The following is a 14,696-nucleotide window of genomic DNA, read 5'->3' as shown; positions in this document are numbered from 1 at the left end:
ATTGTTGGAATAACGATTGCTCAAATTCCGATGATAAAAATCGTGCCTTGAGTAGCCGCTTCGTCTTCAACCATGAAGTCATCGGCCTCTTCCCTTGTCGGGCTTAGGAAACCTGTAATTGTTCCCACCAAGCAAATGCTCCTCCTTTGAACTTGTATGCCAACAACTTCACCTTGTGATCCTCGTGAAAACTCATATAATTAAAGAACCTATCTACCTCCATCACCTAATCTAATAAATCTTTGATGTGAAAATGTCCGCCGAATGATGGGAGATCAATCTTCATCCGGTATTCATGGGATTCCTCCCTACCATAATCCTGACACCTAGGTTGCTCTCCATAAACACCTCAGTAGCCAGCACCTTCATAGACATTCCCCATATTGCCAGTATATGAGTGCAGGCCGCTGGTGATGAAACGAAGTCTTCATCATCACTAAAATCATCATAGACCGGTGGTCAGTTTATGAGTACAGGCCGCTCGTGATGAACAAGCCTCACTCGGATCCCATCATTATCATAGGCATCATTGTCCTTGTGATTACGATTACGACCCAATTGCAACTGGCAGAACGCCTGCTGCCTCGTCTACTGGAACTCCTAGAATTCGGCTCTCGAAAGGATTTGTAAGCTGAAATTGTGTGTATTTTAATTCTGCTATAAGGATGAGTTTTCTAGATTTGGCTGTCCCAAAATGGTTTTACTGCTAAGGGGTTCTTCAATGAGTTTCCACTTCATCACCTAAATTGTTATGTCTGATTAGTTTATTGCTTTACTTATTTTGGTAATTGTTGTGTGGCTGTTAAATTTTTAAATTAATTAATTATATTACTGTTTTTAATACTAAAATGCACCAACAATTTACATTAATAGAATCTATAAATTTTGGTATGTAACAGCTCAAGAATTGATCAGAGAGGAAAAGGTGAAAGTGATTATTGGCATGCACACATGGCAGGAAGCCGTTGTAGTAGCTGATGTTGGAGGGCAAGCTAATGTTCCGGTCATTTCGTTTGCAGCACCAGCCATCAACCCACCTGTAACATCGCTTCGTTGGCCTTATTTGATACAAATGGCTAAAAATGGTTTTGAACAAATAAAGTGTATTGCAGATATTGTTCAGGACTGCAATTGGCGAAGGGTCATAGCGATTTATGAAGATGAAACATATGGTGGTGATTCCGGAAAGTTAGCAATTTTATCTGAGACTCTCCGAAATGTTGGTTCGAAAATTGAGTACCGTTTGGTTCTGCCACCACATCCTTTGGTGTCTGACCCTGAACATGTTGTCCATGAAGAGCTGGATAAGCTAGTGAACAAACAAAGTCTCGGGTTTTCATAGTTCTTCAGTCATCAGTAGAGATGGCGACTCATTTGTTTAGAGAAGCTAAGCAGATGGGACTTGTAGGAAATGACTCATCTTGGATTATTGCAGACAACATTGCAAATTTGCTGCACTCTGTTAATGATTCCGTCATATCCTCCATGGAAGGTGCATTAGGAATCAAGACTAACTATTCTGAGAATCAAGATTTTTATGCCGAGTTTCGGAAAATTTTCAGAGCTTAATATCCGGAGGAGCATAACTGTGACCCTGGAATTTATGCCCTGCGAGCATACGACAGCATTAGAATTGTTATACAAGCGATAGAGAAAATGTCTGGTAACACTACTAGTCAAAAGATGTTGTTAGAAAAAATATTATCAAGCCATTTCTTCGGTCTAAGTGGAAAAATACATTTTGAAGCAGGCCAACTCACAGACACTCCTATATTGACAATTATTAACGTTGTTGGGAAGGGGTACGAGGAAATAGACTTGTGGAAACCAGAGTTTGGTTTCAGAAAAGGAGAAAAGAAAATTTTGGCCAGTCATGTAATTTGGCCTGGGAATTTAAATCGGACTCCGAAAGGTTGGGAAATACCTACTCATGCAAAGCCACTGAAAATTGGAATTCCTGCTAAAGCAACATTTGAAGTTTGTGAAGGTTGAGTATAGGGAGAAACCGCATCCGAACAAATATGATGGTTTCTCCATTCAAATTTTCTGGAAGGTGCTGGAACTCTTAGAGTTTGATCTGCCTCACCAATTTGTGGAATATAATGGCACCTACACTGATCTGGTTTATGTTAGGAAATTAATCCTATTTCTTAAGACCCGTAAGATGCGAAAAATAAGAAGAATGAGGAATAACAAAGATAAGCAATCACATACGACACAACGATTTAAGTGGTTCGGCTTAACAAGCCTACATCCACTGACGGAGACGACCCGGAGAAAATCCACTATCAAAAGATGGAGTACAAAAATAGTAGAGAGAAAATCACTCAGATCCCAAAGCCCCAATACACCCAAATCTCACTATTACACAAGAAAGATTATTCCCAAAATAGAATACAAAAGACAGATGTACAAACTCTTCTTTTGCTGGAACAGATGGCGGCTGATCTCTATTTTCTTCTCTCACTCTGCAGCACCCTTTTTTCTTCTAATCACTTGTTTTTGGCTCCTCCAAAAACCACCAAGAAGAAAACACCCTTGCTGCCTTTGTACCTCCTCTCAAATTCTCTCTTTTTTCTCCTCCCTTGGTGCTTCACGTTTTTTACACACACAAATTCACCTTGTGTTTTGTTCCTTATATAGAAGCTTAACTTTCTTTTTACATGTTGGTCTAAGATTTCTACTATAAGTCAAATAAGGAGTCCAATTACACATAGGAGAATGACTCCAAAACAAACTTGGACAAAAGTATCCTAAACTCAAAAAAAGTAGAGAACTAGTAGGGCCCACGTGTGATAGGTGGCAAGTTACACCTAACAGTTTATCGTGTCTTTAATAAGGTAACAGCTTTTTCTCCGCCATTTGTCATTGAGAAGTCCTTATTCAATGAAAATCTGAGGTCCACGATACACTATAAACTTAATTAATGTTCAATTATTATGTGCCAATTCTGTTTACTGATTTTACCATAAACAGGAAGCCTTATTATTGTACAAACCACTGCTTTTCGATTTAATATTATATGTAAATGATACACCACCCATTTGTATTGTGTTTTTTTGCCTGAGCAATACAAATCCGTAAGTAATATTCTATGAATAACTTTAACTAAAGCCCCTAGGAAAAGCAGTGAATCTTTGAGTAACTACTTTCTCTCTCTCTCTCTTTTATATAGTTACAATCAATTGTTCTGATTAGGTGTGTATGCTTGTCATGTGGGTCGAAATACAATAAAAAGACTTATGACGCTGTCATTGGCGACGTGACCATACTTGCCGACCGGTTGCAATGCGTGGATTTTATACTTCCATATACGAGTTGTCAGATTTGGTGACTTGCTTTCACAAGTCTTATCGTGGGCCTACAGCAGTATGGCATCCATATTTTTTGACTTGTTTTTCTCTCACACACGTTCATTTTGCTCTCCATTGATTGAGCTTCTTCTAGAAGCTTTGTGAAAAGGCTGGCTTTGTTTTATTATTTGAAGCCATTCGGTCATAGAAGAGGAGGGCAGCAACTTTAGCCGAAAAGAGAGAAAGAAGAAAAAGAAACGCTTGCCGAGAGAGACAGAGAGGGGCTTGTGCTGCATAGAGAAAAAGGCGTACACCATTTTTTTTCATTTTGATCTCACTTTTAGAGTGCTGAAATGCTAAAAGAATTTTAGAGAATATTATTTTTCTCTTTTGTGTTTAATTCTCTTTTAAATGAAATTGGAGTGTATTGAAGCTTTTGGGTTTGAGTGGTTTTGTTTGTACTACTTTTTGTACTCTACTTTTTTGTTAGTAAATTTTTCCTGAATTATCTCCGCAAGTGGATATAGGCTTGTTAAGCCGAATCACTTAAATCTTAGTGTCCTGTGTAGTTGTGTTATTTTTATATTCTGTACTTTTCTATTTCTTTGGTGATCTTGGAATTTACATTTGTCACAACATGAGTCAGATTTGGCGATGATAGTTCCGGCAAAACTTGAAGGTTCAGTACCAATGACATTTACCAAACCTTTCACCTGGAGAATGTGGGAGGTGACTGGTGCCATCTTGATGTACACGATGATCATTGTTTGGTTCCTAGAGCGCCAATCGAATCCAGAATTTAGTGACCCATGGAAGAATCAAATTAGCACTGCACTTTGGTTTACCTTCTCCTCTCTATTCTTTGCTCATAGTAAGTATAAAGTATCAATATTAGTATAGAGCCGCCCATCGACATTCTATTATATATGCTAGCTCTATGGAAAACTAACTAATTGCTTTAGTTATGATTTGAAAGCACTCATATCACATGGTTTGATGTTGCAGGGGAGAAAGTCCACAACAACTTAACACATATGGTTGTTGCAGTGTGGCTCTTTCTCGTGTTGATACTAACCTCAAGCTACACTGCTAGTCTGTCGTCAATGCTCACCGTGCAAAAACTGGAACCAAATGTTACAGATATTGAGTGGTTAAAGAAGAACAACTTGAAAGTTGGTTGCGATGGCGGTCCATTCGAACAGAAATATATCGAGAATGTGCTTAACTTCAAGCCAGAGAATATCGTGAAGGTTGTCAGAGAAGACAAGTTCCCAAAGGAATTCAAAAGCAACAACATAAATGTTGCCTTTCTTGAACTCCCATATGAGAAAGTTTTCCTCGATAAGTATTGCAAGGCATACACTGGCACTAGGGCCGGCAATTTTGACACGACCCGCAAATCCGACACGAACACGACACGAAAAAACAGGTATTGGGTTTGGGCTAATCGGGTTCGGGTCGTAATCGGGTCTACCCGATTAAGACCCGGAAATTTCGTGTCTGGCGGGTCGACCCGCCAGACACGATTACTGTGCGGGTCTGGCTGGTCGACCCGCCAGACCCGCATAGTATCCGGGTCTGGCGGGTCTGGCGGGTCGACCCGCCAGACCTGGTTTTTTTTTTTTCTTTTTCCTGGACCCGTCACCCGCCAACCGCAACCCGGTTTGTTTTTTTCTTGGTTTTTTTCTGGACCCGGCACTGGGGCACGCACGACTCTCTTCTCTCTCGCCTCAGTCTCCTCAGACACTCCTCACGTCAGACTTCAGTAAGTCAGTTTGCTTACTTTACCAATTACCATTTGATTTTTGAACTAAAAAGTAAAAATAAGTCTCTCTAGTCTCTGTAACGTAAGCGTAACCTAACCCTCTCCCTGACTCCCTCTCACTCGGTCTCTCCCTCTCCCTCCGTCACCGACAGTCCGGCATCCCACAGTCCCACTCGGCCACTCGTGACTCTCCCCGTCTCCCGATTCTCCCTCTCTCTCTCTCGGGTCTCCACAGCTCCACTCTCCCAGTCTCCCTCCTCCTCGTGGGCCTCCTCCGCTCCTCGCCGTTAGGAACTTAGGGGCCTTAGGCGTTAGCAAGAGCCAAGAACGTACCTCACCGTCGCCGACTCGCCGTCCTCACCGAGTCACCGTTGCCGTCAGCCGCAGGCCCGCAGCTCTCTGTCTCTCGTGGTATGTCTCTGACTCTGATTTTTTTTTTTTTTTTTTTTGTAAGTCTAGACTTTGATTTTAATTGTTTGAAAATTTTATATATATTGACATTGTAGTCTGTAGACTCTGATTTTGAATCTTGGATTGTTTGAATTTTTGATATATATTTGTCTTTCAAGCAATTATGTGAATCATGTGATATTATATGGTTTAGGGTTTATACCTTAATGGCTTAATTACATTTCTCTGACTCTGATTTTTTTTTTTTTTTTTTGTAAGTCTAGACTTTGATTTTAATTGTTTGAAAATTTTATATATATTGACATTGTAGACTCTGATTTTGAATCTTGGATTGTTTGAATTTTTGATATATATTTGTCTTTCAAGCAATTATGTGAATCATGTGATATTATATGGTTTAGGGTTTATACCTTAATGGCTTAATTACATTTCTCTGACTCTGATTTTTTTTTTTTTTTTTTTTGTAAGTCTAGACTTTGATTTTAATTGTTTGAAAATTTTATATATATTGACATTGTAGACTCTGATTTTGAATCTTGGATTGTTTGAATTTTTGATATATATTTGTCTTTCAAGCAATTATGTGAATCATGTGATATTATATGGTTTAGGGTTTATACCTTAATGGCTTAATTACATTTTTTTTACTATATATTAGTGTACATAATTTTGCTAAATCATTGATTGAATTTGCATTGTTGAACAATTTATGGCAAATATGGCCAAAGCAATGATTTTTTTTAATTAAAAATAAAGATTTTAAAAACTTAAAACTGAAAATAAAATTGGGGGATTAAAAGTAGAATGGAACTTCATAAAGAGAGAGAGAGGAAAATAAAAAAGATATTTAGATTAACCATAGTTGCTTATTGCAAGATTTGGGTTGGATTATTTTATTTCACTTAGCTATATAGCTTTTAATTTATTCTTAAATATTTAATTTATAGTTATATAGCATATAGTCATTAGTCATATACTTTAATAGTTTAACTAATGATTATGTAATTTATGTGTGTAGATGAATATTGAAGAAGTTCTTGAAGATGCATTCGACATTGATGACGATGTGGTCGAATTACCGTCACTAGAAGGTGACTCTGTTTCTGTGGGGACTGGGAGTAACAAAAAGGGAAAGAAGCGGAGGAGGACCTCAACTGTTTGGCAATATTATGATGTCGTTCCCAATACGGATCCAAATGACCCGGAGGTGTGGGCAAAATGCAAGACATGTGGTAATAGGTACAAGGCTCGAAGTTCATATGGGACTGGGAATTTGAGAAAGCACATTCAAGTTTGTGGGGGGGCAAACACTCGTGATGTTGGGCAGATGCTCTTAGCTGGGAAAGCAGGATCTCTGTCAGTAAGTGGCTCTAAATTTGATCCCAAAGTATATAGAGAATTGTTGGTTGCTTTGATTATTAAGCATGATTTGCCCTTTTCATTTGTTGAATATGATGGTTTAAGACAATTACATCAGTACTTGCGTGGTGATGTACCCTCTATATCTAGAAATACTGCTAAGGCAGATTTGGTTAAGATGCATATGAGGGAGAAAGAAAAGATTAAATCTATGTTGCATGCTTGTCCTGGGAGGATTTGTTTAACATCTGATATGTGGACGTCTTTGACAACCGATGGATATATGTGCCTTACTGCACATTTTATTAACAAAGATTGGGTATTAACTAAAAGGGTGTTAAACTTTTCTTTTATGCCCCCACCACATGATGGTGTTTCTTTGAAAGAAAAGATATATGATTTGCTACAAGAGTGGGGGATTGAGAACAAGATTTTTACTATAACATTGGACAATGCTTCTGCTAATGATCGTTGTGTTGACTTTTTAAAGCAAACACTGAACATTAAGAAAGCCCTTCTTTGTGAAGGTGAGTTCTTTCATATGCGTTGTTGTGCCCATATTCTTAACTTGATTGTGCAAGATGGATTAAAAGAAATTGATGATGCTATCGAAAAGGTTCGAGATAGCGTAAAGTATATTAAGGGATCACAAGGGCGAAAACAAAAATTTCTTCATGCGGTAAATCAAATGTCATTGGACAGTCATAAGGGATTAAAACAAGATGTGCCAACCAGATGGAATTCTACTTATCTTATGCTTGAGAGTGCTATTCATTATCGTAGTGCTTTTAGTTATTTGGCAATGATTGATTCAAACTATACACCGCATTGTCCTAGTGCACTTGAGTAGGAAAAGGTGGGTGATATCAGTAGTTTCTTAGCTTGCTTTTATGAAGCTACATGTGTTTTTTCTGGTACTAAGTATCTTACTGCCAACCTATACTTTCCCGTAGTTGCCATGATTTATTTATCTTTGAAGGAAGACATTGTGAGTGAAGATGAGCATAGAAGATTAATGGCAACTCAAATGATCTCTAAATTCGAGAAATATTGGTTAGAATTCAGTGCAGTGTTGGCCATAGCAGTTATATTAGATCCTCGTTATAAGCTTCATCTTGTAAATTATTACTATACGAAGATCTATGGAGTTATGGATTCTATACAATTCGAGAATGTTCGTGAGAAAATTAAGAATCTTTTTATGGAGTATAGTGCTTCTTCTAATACTTCAAGTTCAAGCTCCATAACTGCTCGGCGCCCCCAAGTACCTAGAGCAAAACTATCTTGGCAAAAGGTGAATAATATCATTAATTTCTTATCTTTTTTGTAACTTAGTATATATATATATATATATATATATATATATATATATATATATATATACTCACTTATTTATGTTTATATTCTCTTTGTTTTATACTTTCATGTAGGACTATTTAGCATTTGCTGGAGATGATATTAATTTTTAAAAGAATCAATTGGACATTTATTTGGAGGAGCCTAGGTCTGTCGATTTGGATGATACATTTGACATCCTTTCATTTTGGAAAGGAAATCAATTTCGATATCCTGAAGTAGCTGCTATAGCTCGTGATGTTTTGAGTATTCCTGTTTCTACTGTTGCTTCGGAATCCACTTTTAGCATTGGTGGACGTGTGATTGATCAATATAGGAGTTCACTCAAGCCTGACATTGCTGAGGCATTAGTTTGCACCAAAGATTGGTTATATGGAGATGAAGGTAATATTAGTTATTTCCATATTTAATTTCTTCGTTTATGTGTATTATTTTTTTATTACACTATAATAAAATAATACTAATTCTTCTTATTTTTTGATATAGAACTCACACAAATGAAGTTGGACTTGGATGGCAAAGAAGATGATGTTTTGACAATTTCCTGTGACATTCCAGATTCATCTGGAGCACAATCTATTAATATTTCTTAAACTGATTATATTTGTAGTGTTTTATAATTTATATCTTTGGACTTTGATTATATGGGTGGATCATGGATGCCTTCATGGATCCTTAAGTGGAGTGGCATAATAGACATTGGCTCATGGGAACCTATTTTGTATTTTGCAAGGAATTATGAATCTAATGTTGATGTAGTTTTGAGTTTTGTTTCTTTTTGTATTTATTATTTTGTTTTTGTTAGCTTTTTTTTTATTTCGTTGCTAAAATGAAAATCACTTAAATTATAACTATTCTATTATATTACACATTTTGATAAATGTATTTGCAGTATGAAAGTATCAAATATGAGTAGAAAATTACTAGATATCGAATGTTAATTGTTACTGGCGGGATTATATGCATATGAGAAGTGAATTTCACAGACCACAGTCCTCAAAAGGATTGGCCACCATGGAAAGCAAAACCCACCAGAAACAAGAATCCTACCATTGCTTGAGCATGCACTGGGGAAAAAGAATCCTGTCATTAAAGCCTAACACTCTTTTCCACTTCCCTGGCCAGTGGTCACCCTAAGAGGACAAGGCTACTCAAATAATGTCACAACCAACTTCAACTCCAGATGCTGCAGCCTTCTCGAAGAATGGGATTCCAATGCATATCTTTGTATCCACAGAAACTATTCACCACCAACCCATTCTTCACTTCAACAATCTAGGGAAGAAAATTCGATGGAACCCTCACACAAAACATTGGGTTGAAAAGTCAACAATCTCCAGTTCCACATATAAAATCCTATCCAACTTCCTTAAACCCTTCCAAAACATTTATGATCTCTTTTTTTCCTGAAACCCACTCCAGGAGACCCTTTAACCTCCTCTGTCTTTGCACAATTAAATAAGGATCTTGGTCTTCTATGGCTCTCATAGTCTCATGGTCATGGAATTCAAAAATATTGAGTCTTGGCCCAGGGTTGGATGCTAAAAAAAATGTCTGAGAATTTGTATCTTTATTCAAATTAATTTTTTAACACTTTTGTTACATGTGGGACTAAATTATAAGTGAACTATTTTAATAAATGAACTTACTTGTTTTAACTTTTAACTTTTAAGTTTAGGTGAAATTATGAGTTTAGTAATTTATTTTGGAGTACAATTTGTCAATTACGGTCACTTTCCAATTTTTTTTTTTTTTTCTTATCCTTTATTAAAACCTTTAATCTCTTAGAAGTTAGAACTCAATTTTTTGCATTGACTATATTGATGTATTAGTATTATTATTACAATTTTGAATTTTAATTTTTTTTTTTAAAAAAAAAAAATTATAGTTTAGGGTAATCGGGTCGTGTCGGGTCGTGTCTACCCATTTATACCCGGTTATTTTAAACGGGTAAAACGGGTCGTGTCGGGTTACCCGATTATTTTCGTGTCATAATCGTGTCAAACCCGATTACCCGTTTAGCTAAACGGGTCGTGTCTGGGTATAAGCTAATCGTGTAATGGGTACCCGCGGGTCTAATCGGGTCGTGTATGGGTACCCATTTTGCCACCCCTAACTGGCACCATATATTCCACAAGATCTGGAGGATTGGGCCTTGCGAGTGTTAACTGAAACATTGCAACAAACTCACTTCCACGCACACACCCCTTAAATTTTAGAATAATGCCTCTTGATATTCTTTATTATGCATTCATAATTCTAATAATAGAGTATACTCTGTTTAAAAGATGTTCAACTTTGCAAAGAAACAATTTTGCACAGAGTCTACAGCAGCTAAACTAATTGAGTAATGCTATACAAACTTCCACTTCTTCACACTCATAAGTAGCTTTTAAACTTGTCATTGAATTTGTGATAGATCTTTATTGATTTTGAACATAATACTGGTTTTAAAAGCAATCTATATATGGATGTAAAGAAATAAGAGTGTGTATATGTATAGCATTACTGAAACTAATTTCATTTCCCATTCAAGTTAATGCTTATGCTTAGAATGGTGCAGCTAGAGAGATAACTGGACATAAAATACATGTTAGATATTTATTAAACCAACTGTACGTACCAAGTTGGATCCCCTACTTTTTCTGTCATACGTACATATATGAGACCTGCTATTTAGTACACCTTAGGATTCACAAACACTCATGTATGAGTCCTACAAATTTAATGGTTGATTTTCAAAATGAGAGGATAGGAAAATTAATATAAGAAAGCATTTCTCTACGTATATATGCGGATGCGTGTTTTTGTTTATCTATTCCATATATACCTACATTAATTATTGTATAAGTTTTGGGCAGGGCCAATTAAGAAACCCCTTTAAGGTTTAACTTTTTCCTTTTATCACCCTTTTGGAGTCCTCTTAGAAAGTAAAAATCTGTTTCATCTACTACCAACAAGACCTATAGAAATCTTCTTTTGTTCCCCATTCAAGCATTCCAGAAAGGTTCGCCATTTACCAGGGATTTTTCTGAAGCCATTCTAAAGCTATCGGAGAAGGGTGAGTTAAAGTCACTGGAAGATAAATGGTTGACTCCCTCACAAGAATGCTCACCCAACAGAACTTCCAGCAAACCTGAAAGCTTGAGCCTCCGGAGCTTTGAGGTTCTCTATCTACTATCTTTTGGCACCTCTACCATTTGTCTTCTACTATCGCTAATCCGCTTACCAATAGATCGTTGGCAACATCAAGTTCCAGGTGATGAGAGCGTTTGGAAGATGGTTAGACTCGTAAGATACTTGAACAACAAGAATCTGCAAAGAGCTCCAGCTTTGGCGGACACAGACGACAGCTTATGGAAGAAAGCAGCTACACTAGTAAAATACTTTTATATGAACAAAGCAAGAAGCGCTCCAACTCGGGCAGATACATCGGCTACAAATGAGACGCATTAGATGACGTAATCCTCTTATCCTGGCCGGGTTTTTAATCCTCATCAAGAGAATGTGGTTGGTTAGATATGAAGTAGTAATGAATAAAGTTTATGTTGATTATCATTATCTATCAATGTTGGTTATAAAACCATTGTATTTAAATGACAATTTCTGATGGAATAAAGTTTATGATTGATATTATATATTTAGGGTTAAATATTCTTTTGCTTCTTAGGATTTAAACTCTTTATTTTTTTCCCTTAGTATATGAGATTTTCATAAAGACGAAGATGGTACTTCCGATAAAATTCCGTCCAAAACTTAACAGAATGTCACATCAGTACCAATCAAATGTTATCACGTATCATATAATTAATTTTTTTAAAAAAAAAAAAACCTAAAAAGGATTAAAAAAATTATATTCTTACAAGAAAAAAAATATATATTGGCCACCCCATCTGGCCAGTTTGGGGTGGCTGGGCCACCCCAAGGAGCTAAAGGGGTGGCCCTCTCACTCGCAGTAGTTCCAGCTCTCTCTCTCCACAACTATGGCTTCCTTCATTTCCAACCTCTCTTCGATTCCTGTGTCAATCTCCATTGTGCCTTCATCTTCCTCTTCCTCTATGGGTTTTATAGCATAACTACATGTTTCTTTTGAGGAATAGATTGGAATTCCAAGTCTTCAAAATCAGTGAAGCTCAGAGAGGACTGGAGGAACAGCTCCAAACCCCCATCCGACAAACTAGCCAAAGGGGTGGCCGAAACCACCCTCAAACCCATTGGGGTGGTTTCGGCCACCCCTTTGGCTCCAAGCCACCCCATCCGGCCATGGGGGTGGCGGGGTCCGGCCATGGGGGTGGCTCGCCACCCTCATATCAGCCAGATGGGGTGGCCCATGGCCAAAGGGCTTGGCCAGCGGAGTCACCCCAAATTTTTTTTTCTTTTTTCTTTTTTCTTTTTTTTCTTTTTTGAAAAAAACATAAATATTTAATCTTTTTAATTTATTTAAAAAATATTTTCTTAAAAAAATTAATTATATGACACGTGGTGGCATTTGATTGGTTCTGACGTGACGTTTCGTTAAGTTTTGGACGAAATTTTATCGGAGGTACCATCTCCATCTTTATGAAAACAACATGTACCTTCTATGATAAAAATGAAACTTTAAGGGAGAAAAAAAATATAGAGTTTAAACCTTGGGGAGCAAAAGAGTATTTAATCCTATTATTTATTAGGTGAAAGTTTCACTTACTTCCATCAACTTTGTTCCCGTTTACAATCATATCCGAAAGTTAAAAAATTCTCAATTTAATGCACCAATCTTTTAACAAATTTGTAATGTCATTCATCCGATAAGATTTTTTGTTAAATTCTAATGGAGGCCTTAAAATTTTTTAAAATACCTTTATTTTTTTAAATATTTAATTAAAGTATTTAGGGTAAAGTCCATTTAACCCTCTCAAACTACCACCCCAATGATAATCTACCCTCCAAACTATCAATTACAACAATTTACCCCATAAACTACCAAAACAGTGATAATGGACCCCCAATGCTAGCAAAACAATGAAATTACGCCCATAGAATTTTTAATAAGACAAAAATACCCATAAAATTTTGAAAAAAAAAAGTTAATTTTTAGTTTTATTTTTAGAAAGGGTAATTTCATCATTTTTTTAAAATTGGGGGTACAGTGTCGTTGTTTTGATAGTTTGAGGGATAAATTGTCACAATTGATAATTTGAGGGGTAAATTATTATTGGGATGATAGTTTGAAGGAATTAAATAGACTTTACCCAAGTATTTATGTAATTTTATAAATTGTATTTGAGAAAGTTTTCCTACCATCCATAAATATTGCAAGGGTACACTAGCATAATACGTACCACCAAATTTGGAGGATTGGGCATTGTAAGTAGTTTTTGTTTGTGCCTTTTCCATGCATACATTATTGTAGGGCTGAGCAGATTCACCGAGTGCCGAGTTTCGACCGAGTGCCGACCGAGTTCCGACCGGCACCGACGAGAAGACGGACGGTAGGCGGCGGGAATTTCCTCTTTCCGACATTTTTCGGTCGGTAGGCAGTACAAGCTTTCTGGAAGTCGGTTTTCGCCATTACCGACCCGACTCATACCGACATTCAAAACGACGTCGTTTTGATTAATTTTAAAAATACTTATATATGTCTACTCAAAACGGCGCCGTTTTGAGTAGCATATATATATATCTCTCTTCTCAGTTCTCATCGTGCGCCCTAACCCATTTCCCCCAAATTCCCAACCCTAGCGCCGCAGCCCTCGGCCCCTCGTGAGTCCGTGCCTTCCTCTCAGTCTCAGCCCTAACCCATTTCCCCCAAGTTCCCAACCCTAGCGCCGCAGCCCTCGTGAGTCTGTGCCCTCCTCTCAGTCTCAACCCTAACCCATTTCCCCCAAGTTCCCAACGCTAGCGCCGCAGCCCTCGTGAGTCGTGAGTCCGTGACCGGTGACCCTCCTGTCATCTCTTCGTCTCCTCTCCGCGGCTCCGCCTCTTAGCCGTCGACCGTCACTGTCTTGGGTCCCCGACGTCGGTCGTCTTCTCTTCTCAGTTCACCGTTTCTCCCAACGAAAACGACTAAACAAAGTATTCTTCTGATTACCTGATTGTTTTAGATTTTTTTGTTTGATTAATAATGTTTTTCACCTTGTACTCTTCTGTTCTTCTTTAAAGATCTTTACTTGAGTTGGGTACTTGGGTGTTACAAAACTTCATGCTCAACAGCTCAAGTGAAAGGGTTTGATCTTACTCTAGAGACCTATGTTAACGGAGAATATAGTACTCTATTTTTATCAGTTCTCTTTCGGATTTTGACAATGCCTTAATTAATAATTTAAAAATGTGATGAAAAAAGATTAAAAACAATATCTACTCCTGCGGTCCTGCCTTAATAATTTAAAAATGCTATCTTCATAGTTCATAATAACTAACATTATTGTGAAAATAAATATTTCACTTAATTGTGATTTCACTGATTTGAGTCATTTGACCTTACTTTTCATTTTGAAAATTTAAAGTCAAAAATAAAATATTTAACCAAAATT

The 14,696-nt window shown here is 37.2% G+C and overlaps 1 protein-coding gene and 1 pseudogene across 2 annotated transcripts; both read left to right on the top strand.

Annotated features, from left to right (window-relative positions):
* Positions 1–295: 295 nt before the first annotated feature.
* Positions 296–2,927, top strand: LOC148589822 (glutamate receptor 2.2-like; annotated as a pseudogene).
* LOC132169772 (glutamate receptor 3.4-like) lies at positions 905–11,640 on the top strand. Of its 2 annotated transcripts, XM_088510730.1 has the most exons (7): positions 905–2,129; positions 2,827–2,840; positions 3,239–3,320; positions 3,940–4,164; positions 4,299–4,654; positions 10,300–10,345; positions 11,180–11,640. In XM_088510730.1, exons 4-7 carry the CDS (start codon positions 3,948–3,950, stop codon positions 11,638–11,640), a joined length of 1,080 nt encoding a protein of 359 aa, XP_088366856.1. In that variant the 5' UTR covers positions 905–2,129; positions 2,827–2,840; positions 3,239–3,320; positions 3,940–3,947. The 2 variants fall into 2 exon arrangements, with proteins under 2 accessions (XP_088366856.1, XP_088366855.1); XM_088510729.1 differs by lacking the exon at positions 2,827–2,840 and having other exon boundaries at positions 908–2,122; positions 3,176–3,320.
* Positions 11,641–14,696: the final 3,056 nt, after the last annotated feature.

This window comes from Corylus avellana, chromosome 1, assembly GCF_965113065.1.
Source record: "Corylus avellana chromosome 1, dhCorAvel1.hap1.2, whole genome shotgun sequence".
NCBI lineage: Eukaryota > Viridiplantae > Streptophyta > Magnoliopsida > Fagales > Betulaceae > Corylus > Corylus avellana.
The sequence above is the reverse complement of the archived record's forward strand: the minus strand, read 5'-3'. Positions and strand labels throughout refer to the sequence as shown.